Source organism: Rhamphochromis sp. 'chilingali', assembly GCF_963969265.1.
Source record: "Rhamphochromis sp. 'chilingali' genome assembly, chromosome: 3".
NCBI lineage: Eukaryota > Metazoa > Chordata > Actinopteri > Cichliformes > Cichlidae > Rhamphochromis > Rhamphochromis sp. 'chilingali'.
The window spans coordinates 22,800,941-22,821,190 of record NC_137931.1 but is presented as its reverse complement, the minus strand read 5'-3'; the positions used below and the strand labels follow the sequence as shown (position 1 = coordinate 22,821,190).

General features: G+C 43.4%; 1 protein-coding gene across 2 annotated transcripts; it reads left to right on the top strand.

The window, feature by feature from the left end:
- Window positions 1-964: 964 nt before the first annotated feature.
- LOC308394285 (SLAIN motif-containing protein 1-like) lies at window positions 965-19,050 on the top strand. Of its 2 annotated transcripts, XM_080878541.1 has the most exons (10): window positions 965-1,477; window positions 2,957-3,099; window positions 11,664-11,807; window positions 11,975-12,094; window positions 14,798-14,947; window positions 15,371-15,754; window positions 16,436-16,447; window positions 16,932-17,081; window positions 17,201-17,522; window positions 17,945-19,050. In XM_080878541.1, the coding sequence occupies exons 1-10, from the start codon at window positions 1,083-1,085 to the stop codon at window positions 18,018-18,020; spliced, it is 1,896 nt and encodes a 631-aa protein (XP_080734667.1). In that variant the 5' UTR covers window positions 965-1,082; the 3' UTR covers window positions 18,021-19,050. The 2 variants fall into 2 exon arrangements, with proteins under 2 accessions (XP_080734667.1, XP_080734668.1); XM_080878542.1 differs by lacking the exon at window positions 16,436-16,447.
- The last annotated feature ends 1,200 nt before the right edge of the window (window positions 19,051-20,250 follow it).

The following is a 20,250-nucleotide window of genomic DNA, read 5'->3' as shown; positions in this document are numbered from 1 at the left end:
GTAACGATTTTACGGCAAACTGTGCAGTTTTTGAAGCAAAACTAAGAATTTTTTTTAGATTGAATCAAGTCAACTGTGGTGATGTGTTTAAAAAAAGTTTTTATATAAACAAATCTACTAATCAAATTAATCAAATAAAATATGCTGCCAACAACCTGCAGTAGAACCAGATATGATTTTATTCCGCGTTTTACGTTTTATTTTGTCAAAATCCATGGCCTACATTACCCACAGTGCAACACTAACGCTCGGGCACTGCCTTCGTGGATTCGGAGCATCCGGGTGTTTTCGGGAGTGTATGCTAATAACGGTGAAATACAAATTCGCTTTGGGTGACTGTGGTGATTTCTACTAAGTAACGTTTTTTTTATTAATAAATAAATTGACGAATTCGATAGTTTATCAATAGTTTAGTCTCTAGAGTGAAAAAACATATTGCTTTATCGACATATTGCCGATAAAGGTCAAAGGCAGAACCGGACGAACGTAGGCTTTTTTTCTGTTTTATTTCTGTTATTAAATAATATATATTTAATTTGATATATCCCTCACTTCAACCACTAGATGTCGCCAAAGTTTCACAAATGCCTGCCATGTGTGACCGTCTGTTGCTAATTATAACTTCATCTCATTATAAAATAACATCATTAATTAGTTAAAAGCTTATAAGTAAATATTAACTGAGGCAGTGTGTTTGCATTGAGTGAAGCAGAATATAGAAATGTGTTACAGCATGAAAAAAATAAATGTCATATGTTTACGGTTAGGTGTGTTGGACATTAGCCCACATTTTAGACTGACAGGTGCACCATCTACCTGTAATCAGTGCCGGGAGAGGAACAGAGGGAGGGGTACGTGTGTAAATGTGTCGGAGGGAGGGGGGGGAGTTATGTAGTCTCCCATTGGGTGAACGTCCAGACAGGCGTACTAGACAGATTACTACCGCTGCCGAATACAGAAAGCAGTCTGAGGGCGCAGCAGCAGCAGCTTGGCCCTACCTGTCCTCCATTTGTGGTTTAAGGTGGAGGTAGAGGTGAAGGCGGCTGGTATTGTGGTCTTTTCGTGTGCTTTTCTTTGCTCCAATGGAGGCGGCCGTGCTGAACCCCGCGATCATGACGGAGGTGGACTGCAACAGCAACACCCTGAACGCCGAGCTGGAGGTGAAGAAGCTGCAGGAGCTGGTGCGCAAACTGGAGCGGCAGAACGAGCAGCTGCGCACCCGAGCCGGCGCCGGCGGATACTGCCTCCCCAGCCCGCTGCCCACCCTGCTGTGCCACTCGTCCTTGGGCTCGTTCTCCGCCCCCGAGGAGCCTTTCGACTATTTCCACCCGCACAGCGGCAGGGATGGAGCGGCTGCTGCTGCGAGGGAGGAGGACGACGAGGAGGAGGAGGATGCATCCGAGCCGTCGGTTCTGGACGAGCTGGAACTTCTGGATTTGAATTCCCTGAGCTGCTCAGAGGAGTCTGATGAAACCTGGTAAGTGCACACTGCATTTCCAACCATATGTTGCTCAGTCATGTAGTATGTGATTTCTAACTGAAATGTGGGATTTTAAAGCTTTGTTTTCAGCTGCTCCAGCCCTCTGCAGTGCCCCAACAAAGCCACACACACCTTGAAGTTAATCAGGCCCTACTTATGTGCTGCCACTTGCCTTTAAAGCTTCAGGGAAACACTTCTTGTGTTTTGCTGTGGAGTGGCTGCAGAGAGGACTAAATCAAATTAAGGAAGTGAAATTTTTTGCTGATTTTTGTCACAGCTTGTGAGGTGTTGTGCAAACTCATAAACAGGAAGTGACCCAGGGCTGCATTTAACTAATACAAGTGGTCATTTTTTTCACTTGTAGCGATAGATAGATAGATATGAATATGACAGATCTCCATGTGTGGGTGTGCACTCAGTCCCCTTCAGGTCACACTCTCACCTGATGTCAGCCGGGGTTTTAATCTATAATTCAGCTTCTTCCATGTTGCCCACAGAGCAGCAGCATCCGGGCTGTCAGAATAATCTGATCCACTCTGTTTGAGCCTCTTCCTTGCTTCTAAAAAGGCTTGACACCACCTTCAAACTGAGTGGGAGACAGATTTCTCTGACTCAGGAGGAAACGAGTTGGTGGCGCAAAAGGAACGATGGAGTCTGGAGTGCGATCTGTCAGGGACTGTGTGCTGAGAGATTATATATGTATGTCACAGCACTGAATTATCCAGATTGAGTTGGTTATCTGTATTCAACAGCTAAGAGTTGAGTTAAAAGAATAGGCACGTGATTAAGGCTAGATATGTAGTGAGGAGGATGTTGACATGAAACAGGAGAAGTTTTAAAAGAGGAAGATGGCATTAAGAGTAATATTTGTCTATATATTTTAATAGTCGCAAAGAGACACTACCAGGTGTAATCAATCATGATGGGTAACAAGTTAACAGGCCTGTGTATGTAAATGCCTGACCACAGCTTCTTATGACAGAAAAGGAGGAAATTCTCATGTGGGCATTGTTAAGTACTGGTTTTAGATGTCTTTCAAGCACAAACTTGGGCAAAACAGTGGCAGTAATTTGTGTTTTCTTGTTTTGCCATCTCAAATGTGAGCTTTTACCGCTTTTCTCAGAGTTACACAAACACACTCTTTGGTTTTGAACTGTTTGTTGGGCAGTAACATCATCTCTACGCCCTGAAACATTAGGATGGACTACTTGGTTTATAGGCTAAATAAGTAAAGCTCCAGTTGGCTTTCAGAATGAATGAGCATTCAAGCACCTTACTACAGAGTAAGTCTTTGTTGACCTTTGAGTTTGGCTTTCCCAGATTTGTCCCCACCACAGTGTACACACTGTCCAGCTCTTTGTAGTCTCTTAAACTGCTCCCCTGATCATGTTTGGAAAGATCTGGGATTGGCCAGAGTCTCCTATCAGAGCTCATAGAAGTTGTAGAAGTCTAGTTCACTCTTGCTTCTCTTTCCAGGTTATATGTGTCATCAAAGGACCGCAGGTCGGAGACCACGAGCGACGCCCTCACACCGCTGCAGTGGTGCCGGCAGGCTCTGGACAGCCCCAAATCGGAGGTGGAGGCCGCCAGAAGGTCGCTGTCCCTCCGGCTAGAGCAAGGTGCGAGTCAACTGGTTTGTTTGTAATTTGTGTGTAGAGAAAACGACTCTGACTGCCCCCCCCCCCCCCCCCCCCCAAGGGAGGTTGGATTGCACACACCTGGCTGTGCAGGTCAATGGTGCAAAAGAGGACACAAGCCACATGATTAAGTTGCTGCTGGGAGCACTGCTGTAGCTACTGCTGCAAGAAAGATGATCAAGTCTGATATTTCTCTGAGTAGATGAGTGAAGAGTGGGAGTTTCTTCCTCATTAACTTGGAGTTCAGCCTGTGGGTGTTTCTCAAGACGGTTTCTCTTAATAAAATGCATCTTTATCTTGGGAGCATTTCAGAGCTTGAAGTCCCCGCAGTTCTGTTGTTCAGTGCACGCTAAAACCAAAGGCTGAGGCAGCGGATTAGTTTGCAGGGTGCCGCTCGCCTCCAGGCTATTTTAAAACTGATGTACACAGCTTTTAGTGTCTTGCCAAAAACAAGAGCGCTCGCTACCTCACACGCCCCTACTGTCTCTCACAACACAAATGCTGGCCAGGAGGAAGTGTTGGTGTTAGTTCGTACAGATCTTGCACACAGCACAGCTGCTGGCTTGTTAGAAAGAAATGTGTTGAGCACAAATACACTACACTGCAAAAAGTATTCACTCATCTGCCTTCACACACATCTGAACTTAAGTGACCTCCCATTCTTAGGGTTTGATATGATGTCAGCCCTTTGCAGACACAACAGCTTCAACTGAGGTTCAGGAGCGTTTATGGGAATTTTTGAACATTCTTCCAGAAGTACAGTCGGATGAAGGCCTGGTTCACAGATTGCAATCGAATTAATCCCAAAGGTGTTCTGTCGAGTTGAGGTCAGGACTCTGTGCAGGCCAGTCAAGTTCTTCTACACCAAATTCTCTCCTCTGTGTCTTTATGGAGCTTGCTTGTACAAGCAGGCTAGCTGCTTGATTTTTATACACCTGTGACCACTAAAGTGATTGGAACACTTGAATTCAATAGTTTGTATGGATGAGTGAATACTTTTGGCAGTATAGTGTATTACTGATGAGATGAGTCCCTGGGTTCAGCAGATTAATTTGTCAACACTGGTTTTTGTTCAGTGTGGATGAATTCCTTAAAACTGTGTCAGCGTTTGAGCATGAGTTTCAAAATGACATGCAGACACATTTGAATCATTTATTTTTTCACACCAGTATGATAATACTGAGCAGGTACAAGCCCCACCCACTCGCTGTCAAAAGCTTCTGTTTGTGAGAACCATCCAACCAGAAGAAAGCTAGCTTTAAGGACATAATGAGATAAGAGGATTATTTTGATACTGTGAATCATGCAAAGCTGTACTAAGAATACAAATGCAGACATAGAAATTAATAGAAAAGCCCTCCCTTAAAAAAAAAAAAACAGCCCAGCTTCTCATTTACTTGAGCAATGTGTAATAATTCATTCAGTAATGAATAAGTAAAGACTCTTTACTTTAGATACGTCAGCACATCTGTGGGCAGCTGGGGCCTCGGCATGTCAGCATAAGAAAAGTGTAATTGCACTCCATTTATTTTTATTAATTTGTTGTTTTTGTTGTTAGTATTATTTTACAATGCTAATTTTTAGTTTTTCCAGCTGAAACTGTTCTTCCTGCTCTTGTGGCCATTTTCTGAGTTTGTATTGAGCGGTGTTGTGTTACAAGAAATTTTGTGCTATTGTATTTAGAAGGTTATTAATTAGGTTCCTTTTATGTCAAAACGTCACCTGTGCGATTGCTCTGACAATATGACGCCAAACTTCGTCTGCTCCAATATCTCTTTAAAATGAAATGCATACAGAAGGTCTTTGTTTTAGTTGCCTGTTTGAAATTAGCACAAAGCTGCCAGCAAACTGCGTGGGGTGGAGGAGAAGGAAAAACGTCACACTCTGTTTTGGTGATTGTGCCGTATGAACCAGTACAGGCAGAAAATATGAGCTTGTTCATCTCTGCTTTTGTTACCTGTTGAAAATCAAGATTGACAGCTGCTTGTTCGGCTTCTCAACTTACTCAGCTTGAGCAGCTTGTTTCTTGATCTTCATGTCTTGGATCGTGTATGAGAGAAGTTGTGTTCTCAGTGGTGGTTTACTGTTTGTGGACGGAACAGTTTGCTCAGTCCAACATTGCATGCATTAAAGTCGAACTAACGGCCCCACAAAAGTTGTTGATATTTGTGTAGCTATTTTCTCTGTGCCATTTATTTTGGAGGAGCCATTAGCAAGAAAAGAGCTACCACTCATTTGTTTATCTTGCTAGTAAAATAAGAAATGGGTGCAGTGATTATATTGAAACATGTAAATACAGTATTTAAGGCAGAAACAGAGTTTGGACAACGAAATTTCAACTTTATTTGTATAGCAAATACTAAACAACTATAGGTGACAAAAGTGCTTTACATTGAACACAAAAATAAGGGACAATAGAAAAATAAAGTACTCTAAGGTAAAAGTACAATAAAATAGGAATGCACTGAGATGTTTGTTCACTGAAGTCTCATCAGAAATGGTCTCAAACGATCCACTGAAGTTCCAGATATTTTTCATAGATTCAAGAAAAGAAATGTTGTTGTCTGAAGGACTGGACTGAAAATGTGTGAAAAAGCAGCTATTGTCCAAAGAAACACTTTAGAAAACCTCTAGAACTGGTGACTCTTTAGAAAATGACAACGTCTGGCTCTTTGTAAGCAATATATAAAGAAACGAAGGTTGGTGCACTAAAGTGTTTTCCAGAATTTATCATGGTGATCCCCTTTTTTACCAATATGAAGGCAGGGGCATGACATTTTTACCTAAATCCTGTTTAAAAAATGTATCTCACCCCTCAAAGTTGTTCAGATAAACCTGTGATGGTCAGACGGGAGGTGTTTGGACTGATATGCAAAGACGCAGCAGTAATGTGCTAGAGCACAAGTGTAACGTGACACTGCATTTGTTTAATCAGCTTAAGAAGCAGGAGACATTTCCTGTGAGAGGTGAAATCTCAGCAGGTCTGGAGATGAATGGAAACAGCTGGCAGCACAGTCACTAGCGCTCTTTTTAAATGATCCACTTTTTAAAGCCAGTAAGATAAGCAGTCACCTCAGTAATGCTTCCTAAGTACTCTGTGGTCACGGTGATCAGTCTGAGGTCGGCTCACCTTCATCCATGCACTGCAGGGCTCAGCAGTCCGTCGGCACTTCTTAGGCAGATCAGGCCCAGGTCAGCTGACCTGCGTGTCTGTCATAATTACAGCCGTCGCTTAGCGATACTGAGCAACCGGAAAAGATCTGAGCAAGTAAAACAGGAAGTTGGTGTAAATATACCAGCAGGTTAAAGCAAGGAGCAGACCAGTGGATCGATGGCAGTGGTGAGGCCGCCGCTTGGCTTAGTGTTGTCATGGTTACCTCATGGGTCTGTAAAAATGGATTTCGTGTTTGGAGTTTATCGACAGGTGACCTGGAAAAAGCAGATCAGGATCATCAGTCCTGATGTCCGTGTGCTTATCAGAGTCCTCATCAAATCGATGGGTCTCTTTGTAGTTGTGTGTGTGTGTGTGTGTGTGTGTGTGTGTGCGTGCGTGCGTGCGCAAGATGGGGCTGCTTGTGAAGTGTGAGTGGAGGCGACAGCTCCCACGGCCTCAGCTGAACAGGCAGCCTTTAATGAGGCGAGATGGAGCTCCACTCACCTGCGTGGGCGCGCTCGTCTGCATACGATCCCGCTCAGCCTCCACATACTTAGGAATCAAGTAATTATGTGCAGTGTTAAAGTCAAAGAAATACTTCACTTACACTGCAATTTTGCTTCCATCAAGGGCCGGCTGTTGGTGTAGAAAGGCTAATCTTCACACTGTAACCGCAAAGCTTGCAGAAAGAGCAACATTGAATTTAATCTTGTTAGATGCGCAGAGTGGAGATTCACCAACGCAATCCAAAAATTCACTGTGACAGTAATGTTTTTGATTAAATCAATTAATAAAGAAAGGAGGCAAGATTTAAAGCCTGCATGTATGCCTGTTCTTTGTGCAAAAGCATCCCCCGCCTCCTTATGCAGTTTCAGCAAGTCTCTAATGGTATCATGCCATCATTAAGTCAAAGTTTAGGTTTGCCAAGGCAAATAATTGGTGCTCATGTTTGGTGCTATTGAAAAGTGCCTTGAATCTGTTTTCTTTCTAGTGACCAGCCAGGATCAACACATGGTTGCAAAAGAGGGCCCAGCTGTCTGGTTGCTAAGCACTTTTCCTGCTGAATTTATGGTGCCAGTCTCTAGGTGGCCATGTTTGATATGACTATAACGCACAATCAAGTAAGCTACGACTTCACATTCAAAGTCTGACATATCCTGATGCTACAGTCACACAAAGGAAACCGGTCGTGGGAGACAAAGTTGTTGCTACTGTGCTACTGCACTGAACTTGTGATCGTGTTGCCTTTTGAAATGGTCATTTTGAAGACGGGGACCATGTCTGAAACCACTCGTAGTCAGCTGCCGTCTTCAAAGCAACATTGGCGTGTCAAGACGGCCATAAAACAACAACAAGAGGTCGATAAGGGTTGGGAACTGCATGACAACTTGACCTCATTGTTGCTATACAGTGATTAATTGCACTAAACTGGCAAAAATTACAAATCTGAATGCATGGAAATTCACATTCACGACTTGAATTCAGAGACCAGCCCAACTCACAAATCTGAAACAGGAAGTCCTCCACAAATAGTGACGTAGTTGCTGCAGGATGACAATTTAACTGTAAAATGACATGGTGCTCGGCAGCGTGGCTTTGATACAGGAATACAACCGGTCGGAAACCAGATGTCACTTTGAAGTTTGGGTTATTCTGAGCATCTAACAGAACAAATTGTGGTTTAATCAAGATCAAATAGCCCCTCCCTCTGTTAGATTTTCTTCATTTTCCTCATCTTTATGATGACATCAGTAGGAAACATCATGAATTGGTCATCTCAGGCACAGAAGCCACCTGCTTTTAATCTTGTGCGAGGAAGAGCTAACCTCTTGTCTTGTTTCAGAGAGGATGATCTAAAGGCCTAGAATCAGATAAAATGAGGATTATTTTGAACTGTGACTCATGCAAAGCTACTCTGTTCAAGTCTTGGTGTAGCAGCCAGAACTCGATACTTGTGAATTTCATTACAGCATATCTTTTCGGCCACACTTGGTTTGTAGCAAGTTACTTCCTGAGAGCCATGTTGCCAGTTAGACACATTTCTACGGTAACTCAGGCTTGTTTTAGATGGGCTGAGTGCGAGTGCTGACAAACAAATCTTAAGGAATATTGCAGCTGCTGTGATCACTGTGCTGGAGTGTCACCTCTGCATTGCTGATCACATGCTAACCTTCCATGTGCTTTAAACTAGCCTCCGTTGCAGTCTCAGTATTTGGGTCACAGAGTTCGACTCCCTGACTCGGCTGCATCCTCTGAAGTTGCCTCGGCTGTGCACCTTGTTGCATCAGAAGCAGTTAAACCTCCACTCGACACACTAACCATCCTCTGCAGAGGAATCCTCCCACCAACTTGGCCCACTAGCTCTCTCTCCCCCACCCGAGGTTTGCCGTGATGAAATGAAGAGCTGTTGCCATAGCAACGGTGTACATGAAAGGTTCGTAGCTAAATGCTTTTATATTCACATTGACAGGTAAAGGAGAGAAAGATTTCCCTCGCATCTCTGTGCGGACACCAGCCTTACTCGCACACCTTTTAAATAATACAAGCAGTATTTTCTTTTATTCACCTCTGATTCCAAAAGAGAGTGTGTGTGTGTGTGTGTGTGTGTGTGTGTGTGTGTGTGTGTGTGTGTGTGTGTGTGTGTGTGTGTGTGTCAAAGCTGTCATGTTTCTTCTTTCTATGAATAGTATTTGTGTGAGAGGCGCACAGCACCAGGTACAGCTGCATTGTGTGAGCGTCTCTGTTGTGTTGAATCCTGCTTTGTCCTCGGCGCTGAGCTGCTGAATAGAGCAGTCGGTGACAGACACCGCTGGTGAGGTAGCGGCTGCACGGCGCTGCCCTCGTGCACAAAGACGTCTGTGATGTCTGGCTTTGTGTGGTTATTGTCTTTTTATCTCTGATTTTGAGCTGTAAAGAACAAAAGAGTCGAACTGATGGTGATTTTTTTTTTTCCCTTTTTTTTAAGTCCCATAGAATATTCACTGATGGCATTTAAAGAGACATTACACCCAAAAATGTTAACATGTTTCATTTTGGATGCTTGCTGGTGTGAAGTACCAATTCATTGTGAGGAAATGAGGACTACGGCTCATTTACACTCTAGTTTGTCCTTTATTCCCACTCCTGCACTCATTGATGTAGCGCTATCGAGGCACAGGTGGAGTAAAAGGACATTAATCGAGTTGGCAACAAGTCGTTACTGTAAGTGAAATAAAAGCTTCTCAGTGATGTCCTTCTAGTTTCTACGTCTACCCGACTCTGAGCTTAAAATGTTACAGTCAGTCGTTTTTAACAGAAAAACAATAATATTATGCTCATAAATATATATTTATAAGTGCATAATTATGTATTCCGACAAACTGTGTTCTCAAACTTAGAATTAATCTGTTAAAAATACGTAGGTGCAGGTTTGTCATATTGGCCCGCCACCTTGAACACACTGTTCAGTCTTGTTTTATGTATGTAGCTAGAGACCGGCCACATACGAGAAGAGAAGTCATAGACAAATTTTAATTCATTTCTGCAGCTTCAGAGTTGAGATATGATAAAGTACTGTCATCTGAGAAGGGTTCCTTATTTGCAAAAGCAGCGAAAAAGTGTCTCAAAGAGTCACCAGCTAATGATAAGGTCAAGTGACCTGAAAACTTTTTATCTGACAAAGAGTCTGACTTCATTCTCACATCATAGTCTGACAGATGTGTGGTAAGTCTAACAATGCTAGAGCTACCCTCAAGGTTTCGCTAACGGAGGTTAACGCCGGCTAAAAGAGGCTTACGGCAGCTAACACTGGCAAAAATGATTAAATCAGCACTTATTGGCAGAAAAGTTCAGATATCTGTTCCAAATAACAGATGTGTATATCCCTATATTAATGAAATATGATCTGTTCAAAATAAAAATGTTTTTGTATGTTAGGAAATCTTTTTCATTTTATACAAGATTGATGTAAAATTTGCACTGCAAATAAAAGCAAATGTGTTTATCTGAAATTAGTCAAAGAGATTCTCCAAAAGATTTTTACTAAAATATTATTGGGCAGTTGGAGCTGTATGATGGAACTTCACTTTTATATAGAGACAGAACCAAAATATGAACTATCGACGGAAGTGAGTGAAATCAAATGTTAATGTGTATTAATTCTAACAAGCTGCTGCATATTCTCAGTATTGGCCTTTGCTACATGGTCCTGAACAGTCTAGCAACATGTTTGATCTTCCCATCATTCATGTAATATGGGAATGTTTTTATTTAAATAAATGAGTGTGTCAGCTCAGTAACTTCCACTGATCAGTGGTGTCAGACTAATTTTACATTGTGGGCACCATCCAGCCCAATTTGATTTTATGTGCGCTGGACCAATGAAGTTACAGCATTGCCTCATCGATAAACATGTCTACCTGCCAGTTGTTTCCCTCATAGCATGAAAACTCTTTCCCTTCTTCCATATTTAACACCCTTTGTCCAATAAATTCCAGCCTTGCCTCTCTAACTTTGTCTCCAAAGTTGGGTGTTGGAATACTAATGGTAAAGAACGCCTACATTTCTACCTACTTTGGTGTGGTATGCCATTCCTTGGGTGAAGTCTTTTGACATATTGTACTTTTGACAAGTACAATATTTTGTGCAAGTATCCTTCTACTTTCCAAGTGTCACATTTTCTAAAGCTGTCCACTGGGTCAGTTTGGTGGCCCAGTTCTGTCCCCTGGACCAGATGTTTGACTTGACACCCCTGCACTGAAAGCATGAATGGTGCATGTACTAAAAACTACTTCATCCTTTGGGATAATGCACACTTAATGTGAAACCATAGTTTATATAAAAGTATAATAAATAAAAATATAAAATTTTTTCTTTTTGGGGTGGGGGGGGGGGGGGGTAGTTTTTGTTAGATGGGTCGATGTACTCACATGGAGGTGGCTTGTTTATCAAGAGGTAGTCACTCCTTAAGTCATTATTACCAGAGTATCCACTACTAAATACTCTGCTTTTTATCATTAATTTCTCTATATTGGACTAACATTTATAAAGTAAACCTGATCTTGTATTAAATTAGACTTGAAACCAATGTTTAAGACTATAAATGTAAATTTACTAAGTAAATAAAGTGAGCAGTTGGGCCACTTTCCCCTTAGACTTCTAGATAAGCACACTTGCTCTGTTGTGCACTCCTGAATATTCACAAATTCCAATAATTATGCTGAAAAGAGCAGAAATCTTATAAACACACTGTCCTGTGTGGGTGTGTGTGGGTGTGTGTGGGTGTGTGGGTGGGACTTTCTTTTGTTTCTTTATCCGCCCACAGCTTTTAGTTGGTGTGTCATGTCTGACAGGGAAACGTAACAGTTTGTATTAAACATATGCTAACTCTGTGCTTGTTTTCTCCCTCCTTCAGTCTCCAGGTGGCGTAGCTCCCTGTCCAGCCCCTCTCCTTCCTCCTCTCCCGGTCCTCCTCTGAGTCGAGTTGCTGGAGTGTCTCCTATCAGTGCTTCCCCTCCAACCAAGCCCTGCTCCACTCCTCAGCCGTCTGAAAGACACGGTACCAATGTTTTATCTTTTTTCAAAGCATCATAATCAGCTGGCCTGGGACTTAAATTTCCTCGAGTACTGTCCAGAATTGAACATCAGTGCAACTTTCACTCATGAATCAGCTGTCTGTCACATCTTTTTCTCCCAAAACTGGCTTCCCCTCCCTCTGTGCCTCAGTTCCTTCCCTCTCCTCCCCGCTCCACCCTCTCCTCCATCGGACTCTCAGTCCCATCGGGAAGGAGCTCTCCCCCGTAGCTGAGAGGACTCCCACCTTCCTCCCTCACCCGCTCACCCGAAGTAAGCCTTCCTTTGCTGCTCTTCTTAAAAGAACATGTTGATTCCTTACAAACATTAAAAATTTAATACGTATTGTAACCAGAATACGAATGTGCCGGGGGAGGAAAAAACTGGGTCATGCTCAAGCTTTTTATACATTATTCCAAACATTCCCTCCTGTAGGAAGTTGAAATTGAAGAATATATTTTCATCGCAGCCTTTTTTTTTTTTTTCCTCTGCCCTGCTTGTTGCTCGTTATAAGACTACATTTCACTGCTGCACGTGAATCCTGTTTGAAGGCAAAGTGGATTCAAGTGCATTATTAGCAATGGAAAAAACGACGTTCCAGACACAGGAGAGGGCGAAGCTGCAGGGAATAAAACTGCTCAGCCCTGAAGGGAGCGAGCTCACATCCTGAGCAATGTAGCTCAGAAATAACTGCTGGGGGGTCTAAGTAGTGGTGGTGGGTGTTTGCCCAAAGCTTATTTCCATGACACTGGCTTTAATGAGCCTTTTTCTCGTGCTCTCCTAAACGGGAACCTCCCTGCCCTCCTCTGTGCCACCAATGTGTTCGGGGCTGTCAAATGGGCTCTGTGCTGGGCTCAGTCAACCCAGGGTTTGTTCATTTATCTATAAGCACGCTTTCAAGAAAGAGGCACGATTGGCAGCGTCTTACCGATGAAAGCTTGGATAAAGCTACAATACTGGAAAAATATGAAAAGGTTAAACACACTATGGCAGCTGAAGCACTAAATGTGATAGTTAGATGCTTTATTGGTCCCACAAGGGAAATTATTAATATTACAGCAGCAGGATAAGGAATAAAAATAGTCAACAACAAATAATCAAGATGGATAAAGTGCCACAGTTGCGTAGTGAGAACCTTATATTGTGAGACTGCAGCAGTTTTACATAAACAGTGAAAACAAGGGAAATGAAAAGACTGATGTGTAAGAGAGTAGCACAGATTGTATTAATACATAATATGTACACTATAAATCTAAAACGGCTCCAAGAATGTGTGAAGGCTTTTACACACTGAAAGCATTTAGAAAAACGATGCGAAATTCCCAATTTTTCATATGCAAGTGTCTCATAACGTTTAAATGCACCAAAAGCTCTGCATTGCATGAGTCATGGTGAAGTGAGATTGAGCTGGTCCTGATGTTTCTAAACAAGAAAAGGAAGAAACTGAGATTGTGGGTTCATCCGGTTCTCATGAGCAGGCGACAGCAGGGACGCTTTAATGGTTTGATCCGGGAGCTGAAGTTGTATCACAGCTGCTTTAGTACTTATTTCAGGATGTCAGTGAGGCATTTTGAACTGTTGTTGGGAGAGTTGGGTCTAGATGTTGGGGAAACGATTTGAGAGAGCCGATTAACCCCGGAGCAACGTCTGCTGTTTCCATCTCATTGTGTAGTTGGTACCGGTGCACGTTTTGGAGCTACGACCACAAATGCAATGATCCGATTGATCATATCTGTTTATTCGCATGTGAAAAGTCTCAAAAATTGAGATTGATTCAAAAAATGAATGCCAAAAAATTCCTCCTACGAAATTTTGTGATCGGTGTGAACGACTGTTTAAGAGTAGATGAGTCTGAAAAATAATTTTAAAGGCCTTAGAACAGAAATGTGTCTTATTCTCAACAGGTGTGTTCTCCTCATTGTACAGTTTCATGGAGAAATTCCACCATCAGCTGTAAGTTTTGGTATTGCTAAGAGGAAGCTTTTAGAAACCACAGCAGAACCACATAAAGTTGCAGATCGGGGAACTGATTGCTGACTTGTAACCGCGGAGCTCCAAACCTCCTCTGGCATTAACATCAGCACTAAAGCTGTGTGACAGGAGCTTCATGGCCTCATTTCTATGACCAAACAGCTCCTGTAGGTGGTGCAGCCCGTTTGGTGTGTACTCTACCCACTGAAGGAACAACCACTTAGCCCTGGCCTTTTATTAAAAGCACCTCTGATCTAAACTGCACAGCAACAATATTCTAAAACTTCACTGCGATAGTTTTAATGAGGCTTTATTTATAGAGTGCTTCCCTGAAGGCATGTTACAAATTACTTCACACAAGAAAATATGACAAACTCATCGACCTGAAGGAGGGAAAAAAAACCTATTATGGGATTTGTTTTACCTGAAGAAGCTGACCGTTGACCTACCTGAGCTTGTGCCCAAAGCGGAAGTGAAGGAAATGTCATTTGTGCTGATCTCAAAAGTCTCACTTGTCTATCCAGAGAAACCTGTGTCACTCAGCACAACCCACAGACATTTTTAATGTTCCTTTCTTGATTGGTAGGAGTTAATTTCAAAGATTCAGAGACGGCCCGCGTTAAAGAAGCTCGTAAAGGTGCAGAAATCCTGGCCTGTGTGAGTCAAATAAGACTAAAGTAATTAGAATAATGGCACTGATGGAAGGGATTACTTTATAGAGCAGTCGCAGGGAGCAGATATCAGGCAGATCGTTAACTGTGAAGAGGTTTTTGTAACCTCGGGCTTAATATTTCTGCCTCACTGCTGCCTAATGGGCTCTAATTCTGTGAGCCGAGCATCGCCCTCCATTAGTCCGGACCCCTCATCTTTATGTGGAGGACACTCTGAAGAGTGAAGGGTACTTCTCTCATCGGAGCAGTCCTGCCTCATTTGTTTAACTGTGCAGCATGAAGTGAGACATCGGAGAGGAAAGTCTGACTTCTTGGGTCTTGTTTTTACTTGAAGGTCGCAGCCTGCGGCGCTCCACCCTCAGCCCGCAGTCGTCCATGGACAGCGACCTGGGAGCATCTGAGGCAGAGGATGACTCCATTGCTCTGGGATACAAGCTGCAGGACCTCACTGATGTCCAGGTTATGGCCCGGCTGCAGGAGGAGAGTAAGTAGCAGGACCTCCGTCTGCACCCTGACTGCACTTCCTGATTTTTGATTTGAGTTGTAGACTGTTGGTTAGTTGTTTGCTCCGCCTGCCAGAGTGCTTAAAATGCACTATAAATCTGAATCTTTATACAGAAAGAGATGTTTCTGAAATGATTTCAGGACAGTAGAAATCATTCTGGCTGTTTGGTCACTTTTTTATGGTTATCTGTGTCATTTGAGCCAACTCACTTCTCCTGCTGTCCGTCTGTCTATCCCTACTGTCCCCCCCCCCCCCCCGTCATAATAATTTAACATATGGCACCAGATCTCAGAGCCCATCGCTACTTCAGCTTCATTAACCCCAGGAGGTGATGACTGTGTGTGTGCGTGTGCGTGTGTGGTGGGTGTTTTGCACGCTGGTCCTCATATCTCGCTCCCCCAGGTCTAAGGCAGGACCTCGCCAGCACCTCATCCGTCCTGGCCAACCGCCGCAGCCAGAGCTTGACCTTCCAGCTCAGCCAGCTCAGCGCCGGTCCCGACCTGGAGGAGGAAGACGAGGAGGACGACGAAGACTACGGTCTCCTGCCGCCACCACAGCCACGCCTCACCCGCCTGCCCCACTCCCACACTTTCTCCAGCATCCGAGACTGGCGAAGAAGCACCAGTTCCCTGTGCACCCCTCCTTCCACCCCCTCCACCCCCCCGTACCCTTCCGCTGGGTTCGCCGTTCAACCTGCGCTCCAAGCCCAGTCTCAGGGTCTTGGGCTGGGGCTGGGAGTGGGCAGCACCTGCGCAGCCGAGCAACAGTGCTTCAGACCAGGTTCAGGTGAGGAAAGGGGGAAACTCGATCTAAATAAAGAAACAAGGCTGTTGTGCGGAATTATCAAGGAACAGATTCCCTTTCAGCTCATTCTTCTGGTCTTCTGCTTCCTGAGAGACCAGAAGAATAGCTGGTGTTAGTGAAACTTTCATGAAAGTGGATCTAACACTTTTGATCTCAGACACTTAAACTCTAATACGTTGTGAGAATGTAATCAAATTGTAAGTGACTTTTAAGGACACTCGAGCCTAACATTAGCTTATAACAATATCAAAAATGAATGTCTATGAGAATATACATGTACAAATCTCTCTCACACACACACACGCTACTCCAAATTTATGAGTATATCACCTCTTTTTCTTTTCTTTTCTTTTCTTTTGTCTATTAAATAAGCTGAAAGCCTGACTGTACCTTTAATCTCAGAGTGTAGTCCTTTAATGAGGATGAACCAAAGCCTGATTTTAAGAATCTGGCACTAGAAGGTATTTCCATCCATCAGCAGACATGGATTAAAACTACTGATGATCTTTTGATAGAATCAGCACCTATTAATGCTTTGAAGAGTACTAATATAAATTATCTCTGTGTTTATGTTTTGTGCGTGTGATATTTGTGTGTATTGCTGTGTACGTGTATGACGTTGGACATGTTGTTTTGGGGGGAAAACTTCATCATGGCCTCCAGCCGAATATGAGAGTAAGTCAATAACATGGTTCAGTATATCTAACCTCATACATCATCTCTGAACATTAATTTGAGTATTTTTTTCTTCTAATTGTGAACCTCGCCCCTTTAACACTGTGACGGTGTCTCGGTCCTGACCTCGCTGACGCTCTACCTGCTTCATAAACTCTTTCTAATCCTCTTGTACAACTGCTCTTAAAGCTCTCGGGCTGGCATGTGTTTCCATTTTGAGGCGGAGACTCCGAGAGTTTGATGGGATTACAAGTTAGGAGTGTATATCTGACTGTGGGGGGCTGGAAACTGTTAGCAGTATAAAGAAGATCAGAGGCTGCTTTGAGGCATCTTTAAAAATAGTTCAGCATCTGAAGGTTTCTATTTGTCTCTGTGTTTTTGTTTGGAAGCCTCTCTGTTTGCAGACTCTGCAGATAACTTTATTAATCTGGCCTGGCGCAGCTCTGGACGCCTTAAATCTGTTGGCTGTTTTTGTCTGTGTTAGATAAGCTGCGGAGAAGCATGCCTAACCTTGTCAGAGCTCCCAGCATGCCCAATGTGCCCATACCAGCCAATCCCAGTGCTTCCCCTTCTTTGCTTCGTAACAGCCAGAGCTTTGATTCGTCCAGCGGACTGGCTCGACTGCAGTCCTCCAGTAAGACGCTGCTTGTCTTCTCTAATTAAAGGGACAGCTCACCCAAAAATTCATTCGCCTTGAAGGCGCCGCCAGCCAAGTAAGTTTACTAACTTCAGTTTGTCTCCTCTCGTCTTCAGTCCCCTCTCCAGGCCAACTCCAAAACAGAGTCCAGAGTGTCGGGAACTTCACCTCATTGTCACGGCCACCTCTGAAGGCCACTGCCTACGTCAGTCCCACTATCAAGGGCTCCGCCTCCATGCCCACCTCCATCAGTCTCCAGTCTCTTAATCTGAACAGCAGTGGGGGGGGTGGGGCCAACAGCGGGATCCCTTTGCTTAGTAAACCTGCAGGGACACCCACCACCTCAAACACTGCACGCAGCAGCCTCCCCCGCCCTGCCTCCTTTGTTGGTACCACAAGCTCCACCCCCCGCAGCAAGGTGGCCCAACCAGCACGAAGGTAAACTTTAAAAAGAAGGGGGGTGGGTGTGTGTGTGTGTGTGTGTGTGTGTGTGTGTGTGTGTGTTTGCTTGCGCAATCTGAAGTAACACAAACCTACCTCATTGGACTATAGTCAGTAAATGTGTAAAATAATGGATTACTTTTTAAAAATAAAGAGTACTGTGTAATTTGTTCATTTGAAGCAACAACTCTCATCAAACACTGATGTTGCTGCACTCTCCCTGGAGCACATGGTATTAGATTCATTTTGGACTCACAAGTTTGAAATGAGGCAAAGCACCGAGTGTTACTCGTCATCCACACCGCACTGGTGGGGTTCCTGAGACATGTGGCTCCAGCGAATGTCTGTTAGATTTACCTGTTGTGGAACATCATGTCTTTGTCTGTCCTCTGACTTTAGTCGTCCTCCTGTTCCCTCAGTTTACTGACTCCTCCAAAGAGCTTGTCCACCTTCAGTGCCCTCCGCGACAGCACCTGGCGAGACGGCTGCTACTGATGGACGTGACGTTTGCGGCGGCGCAGTAGTGGCAGCAACACCCCGCTGGTTGGGGCGACTCGCTGCACTTCAGCATCAAGGGTTTTTTTGTTTTTTTGTTTTTTGCCCGTGGAGATGCTGAAAGGTTTCTGACCAAAAAAAGTGACTGTTGATGACCTTAAATCTGAGATCCTGCATAGAAAGGTCGGCCGAGGGTCTTTGTGAACCGATCTCTCAGAGTCTATGCAGAATTTCTTCGGGGAAGTCGGGTTTTCTTAATCTGCGTTTGCACGTCAGCCCTTGAATTCACTGACTGCTTCACAATCGACGAGTGTGGTCTGTGCCAAGGGGGCGCTGTTCCCTGCTGCTCTTGTGCAATAAACCGCTGGCTGATGGGTACCAGTAATACTAACCTGCTGAAGAGGGCTGCCAGTTTGTTTGGGTTTTTTTAATGAGCCTCGTGATGCTGTGTGTGTTTGTTTATATCACATTTATTTTGAATAAATAAATAATTTTGACTAATCAGGAGATTTTTCCCTGTGGCAACGAGCGCCCACAATGCTGCTAAAGTTTAATCAGTCCCTGTGCATTTGGGTACAATTACTCCAGTTTTTACAATAAACGTAATAAATGACGTATTCGTGTACAAATCTAACTATTAAGTATGCATACATATATATTAATTGATCCGATATTTGATTTTAAACGTGACGCTTGACCAAAATATCTGAATGTTTACACAAGTTTTGTGCATATTAACACTTTAAAACTGTCTGACCGATAAGAGGAAACGGTTCTTGTTGCACTTTTGTATGAAATCTCTCAACTTTGTTTCTTTTTTGTTCTGTTTACTAACACTTGCACTTCTTTTTTTAATATATCTGTATTTGATTTTATGGATTTAAAGTGAGTAAACGGCTGTTAGTAAAACGTTCTGGGGATGTTTCACAGTTAACACGCAGCCTAATGTAGCACCGTCTGTTTGTAATATTTGACCACGGCACATTTCACAAAACCCTGACACTTTTGTTACTGTGATAGACCGAATGAGTGAGCATTTTAATAAAATATTCTAAATTAAAGCTGTTTTTATGTTTGCATGAGTGAAACACTGTAACAAAGTGGAGCAGACTTCTTCAGCATCACTTAAATTGTGGAAATGGTCAACGCTGCCACCTAGTGGTATAATATTTTAACGGCCCCGGCGGGGGTTTGACTCCACTGAACGGCTACATTGAGGTACCCCTGAGTAAGGTACCGTCCCTACACACTGCTCCCCGGGCGCTGCATTGGTGGCTGCCCACTGCTTCACACCACCACCATTAACAGGTTCAGCTCATGGTGTTATTTCTTGTTTTCAGTAGCAACCGATGCCTATGATTGTGCCAGAGCACAATGGGCATTTAAGATTTCACACAGGTGCTTGGTTGTTACAGTCTGGAAATGAAATGAAGGTGAGTGTTATTAACCCTCTGTGTGCGCACCTCCAAATCACATGACTGATTTAAGCTGACATAAAAACAAGCTGCAGCCACGCTGAGTCTCTATTTCAGCTCGTGTTGAAAGTTTGGACTTCAAAGTATACACCAGTTTTGAAATTTTCATTAAAGGCCACTAAATCCAGAGATATGAAAAAATATATATAAGCGATGCCTTTTTCTATATACTAGAAAGAAGAAATGAAAAAAGAAGAAGAAAGCATTTTCTAAGGACAGTCCGAAAACTGTAAAGACAAAAAAAAGCCAACTCTTTCCTGTTGGTGGAAAAATGTACCCTGTCAACCAACTTTGAAGAGGAAAAAAAAAAAGGCAGCATGTGGGATTTGGTTGTTTAGGAAGAGGGGAAGGTTTGAGAGTGACAGCAGCGAGACGGAGCGAGCGAATTGGAGAGAAAGGTAGAGAGAGCGAGAGATGAGAGATTTGTGACATTTAGTGTGTTATGTAGTCGTTGTTTTGTGTGTTAGTGAGGGTGCTAATGACTGTCACAAAGGCAGATTGCAATGTAAACACTGTCCAGGTGGAAAACAGGAGCAGTGATACACCTGCTGTCAGGCCTGCAGGGTTTATCCCTGTGGTGTTCTCCTCTGTCTTGTGGTGGATTTTGTGTCAGTAAAATCTTTTACTGACATAAATAATTTGTGGGGCATCTTATTGTGACACCTGACTGTTTTCTCATTTTAGTTTTAGTGACTTTGAATGTGACATGGTTGTTTGTCTGCGTGAAGATCTGCTGGATCTGCTGTCTCTAGAGT

Bases quoted from the DNA above. Each gene is read 5' to 3' on its own strand.
- LOC308394285 (XM_080878541.1), top strand. From the start codon at position 1,083: ATGGAGGCGGCCGTGCTGAACCCCGCGATCATGACGGAGGTGGACTGC. The intron at 1,478-2,956 runs GTAAGTGCACAC...TTCTCTTTCCAG, and splicing joins GAGGAGTCTGATGAAACCTG to GTTATATGTGTCATCAAAGG. The intron at 11,808-11,974 runs GTACCAATGTTT...TCTGTGCCTCAG, and splicing joins TCAGCCGTCTGAAAGACACG to TTCCTTCCCTCTCCTCCCCG.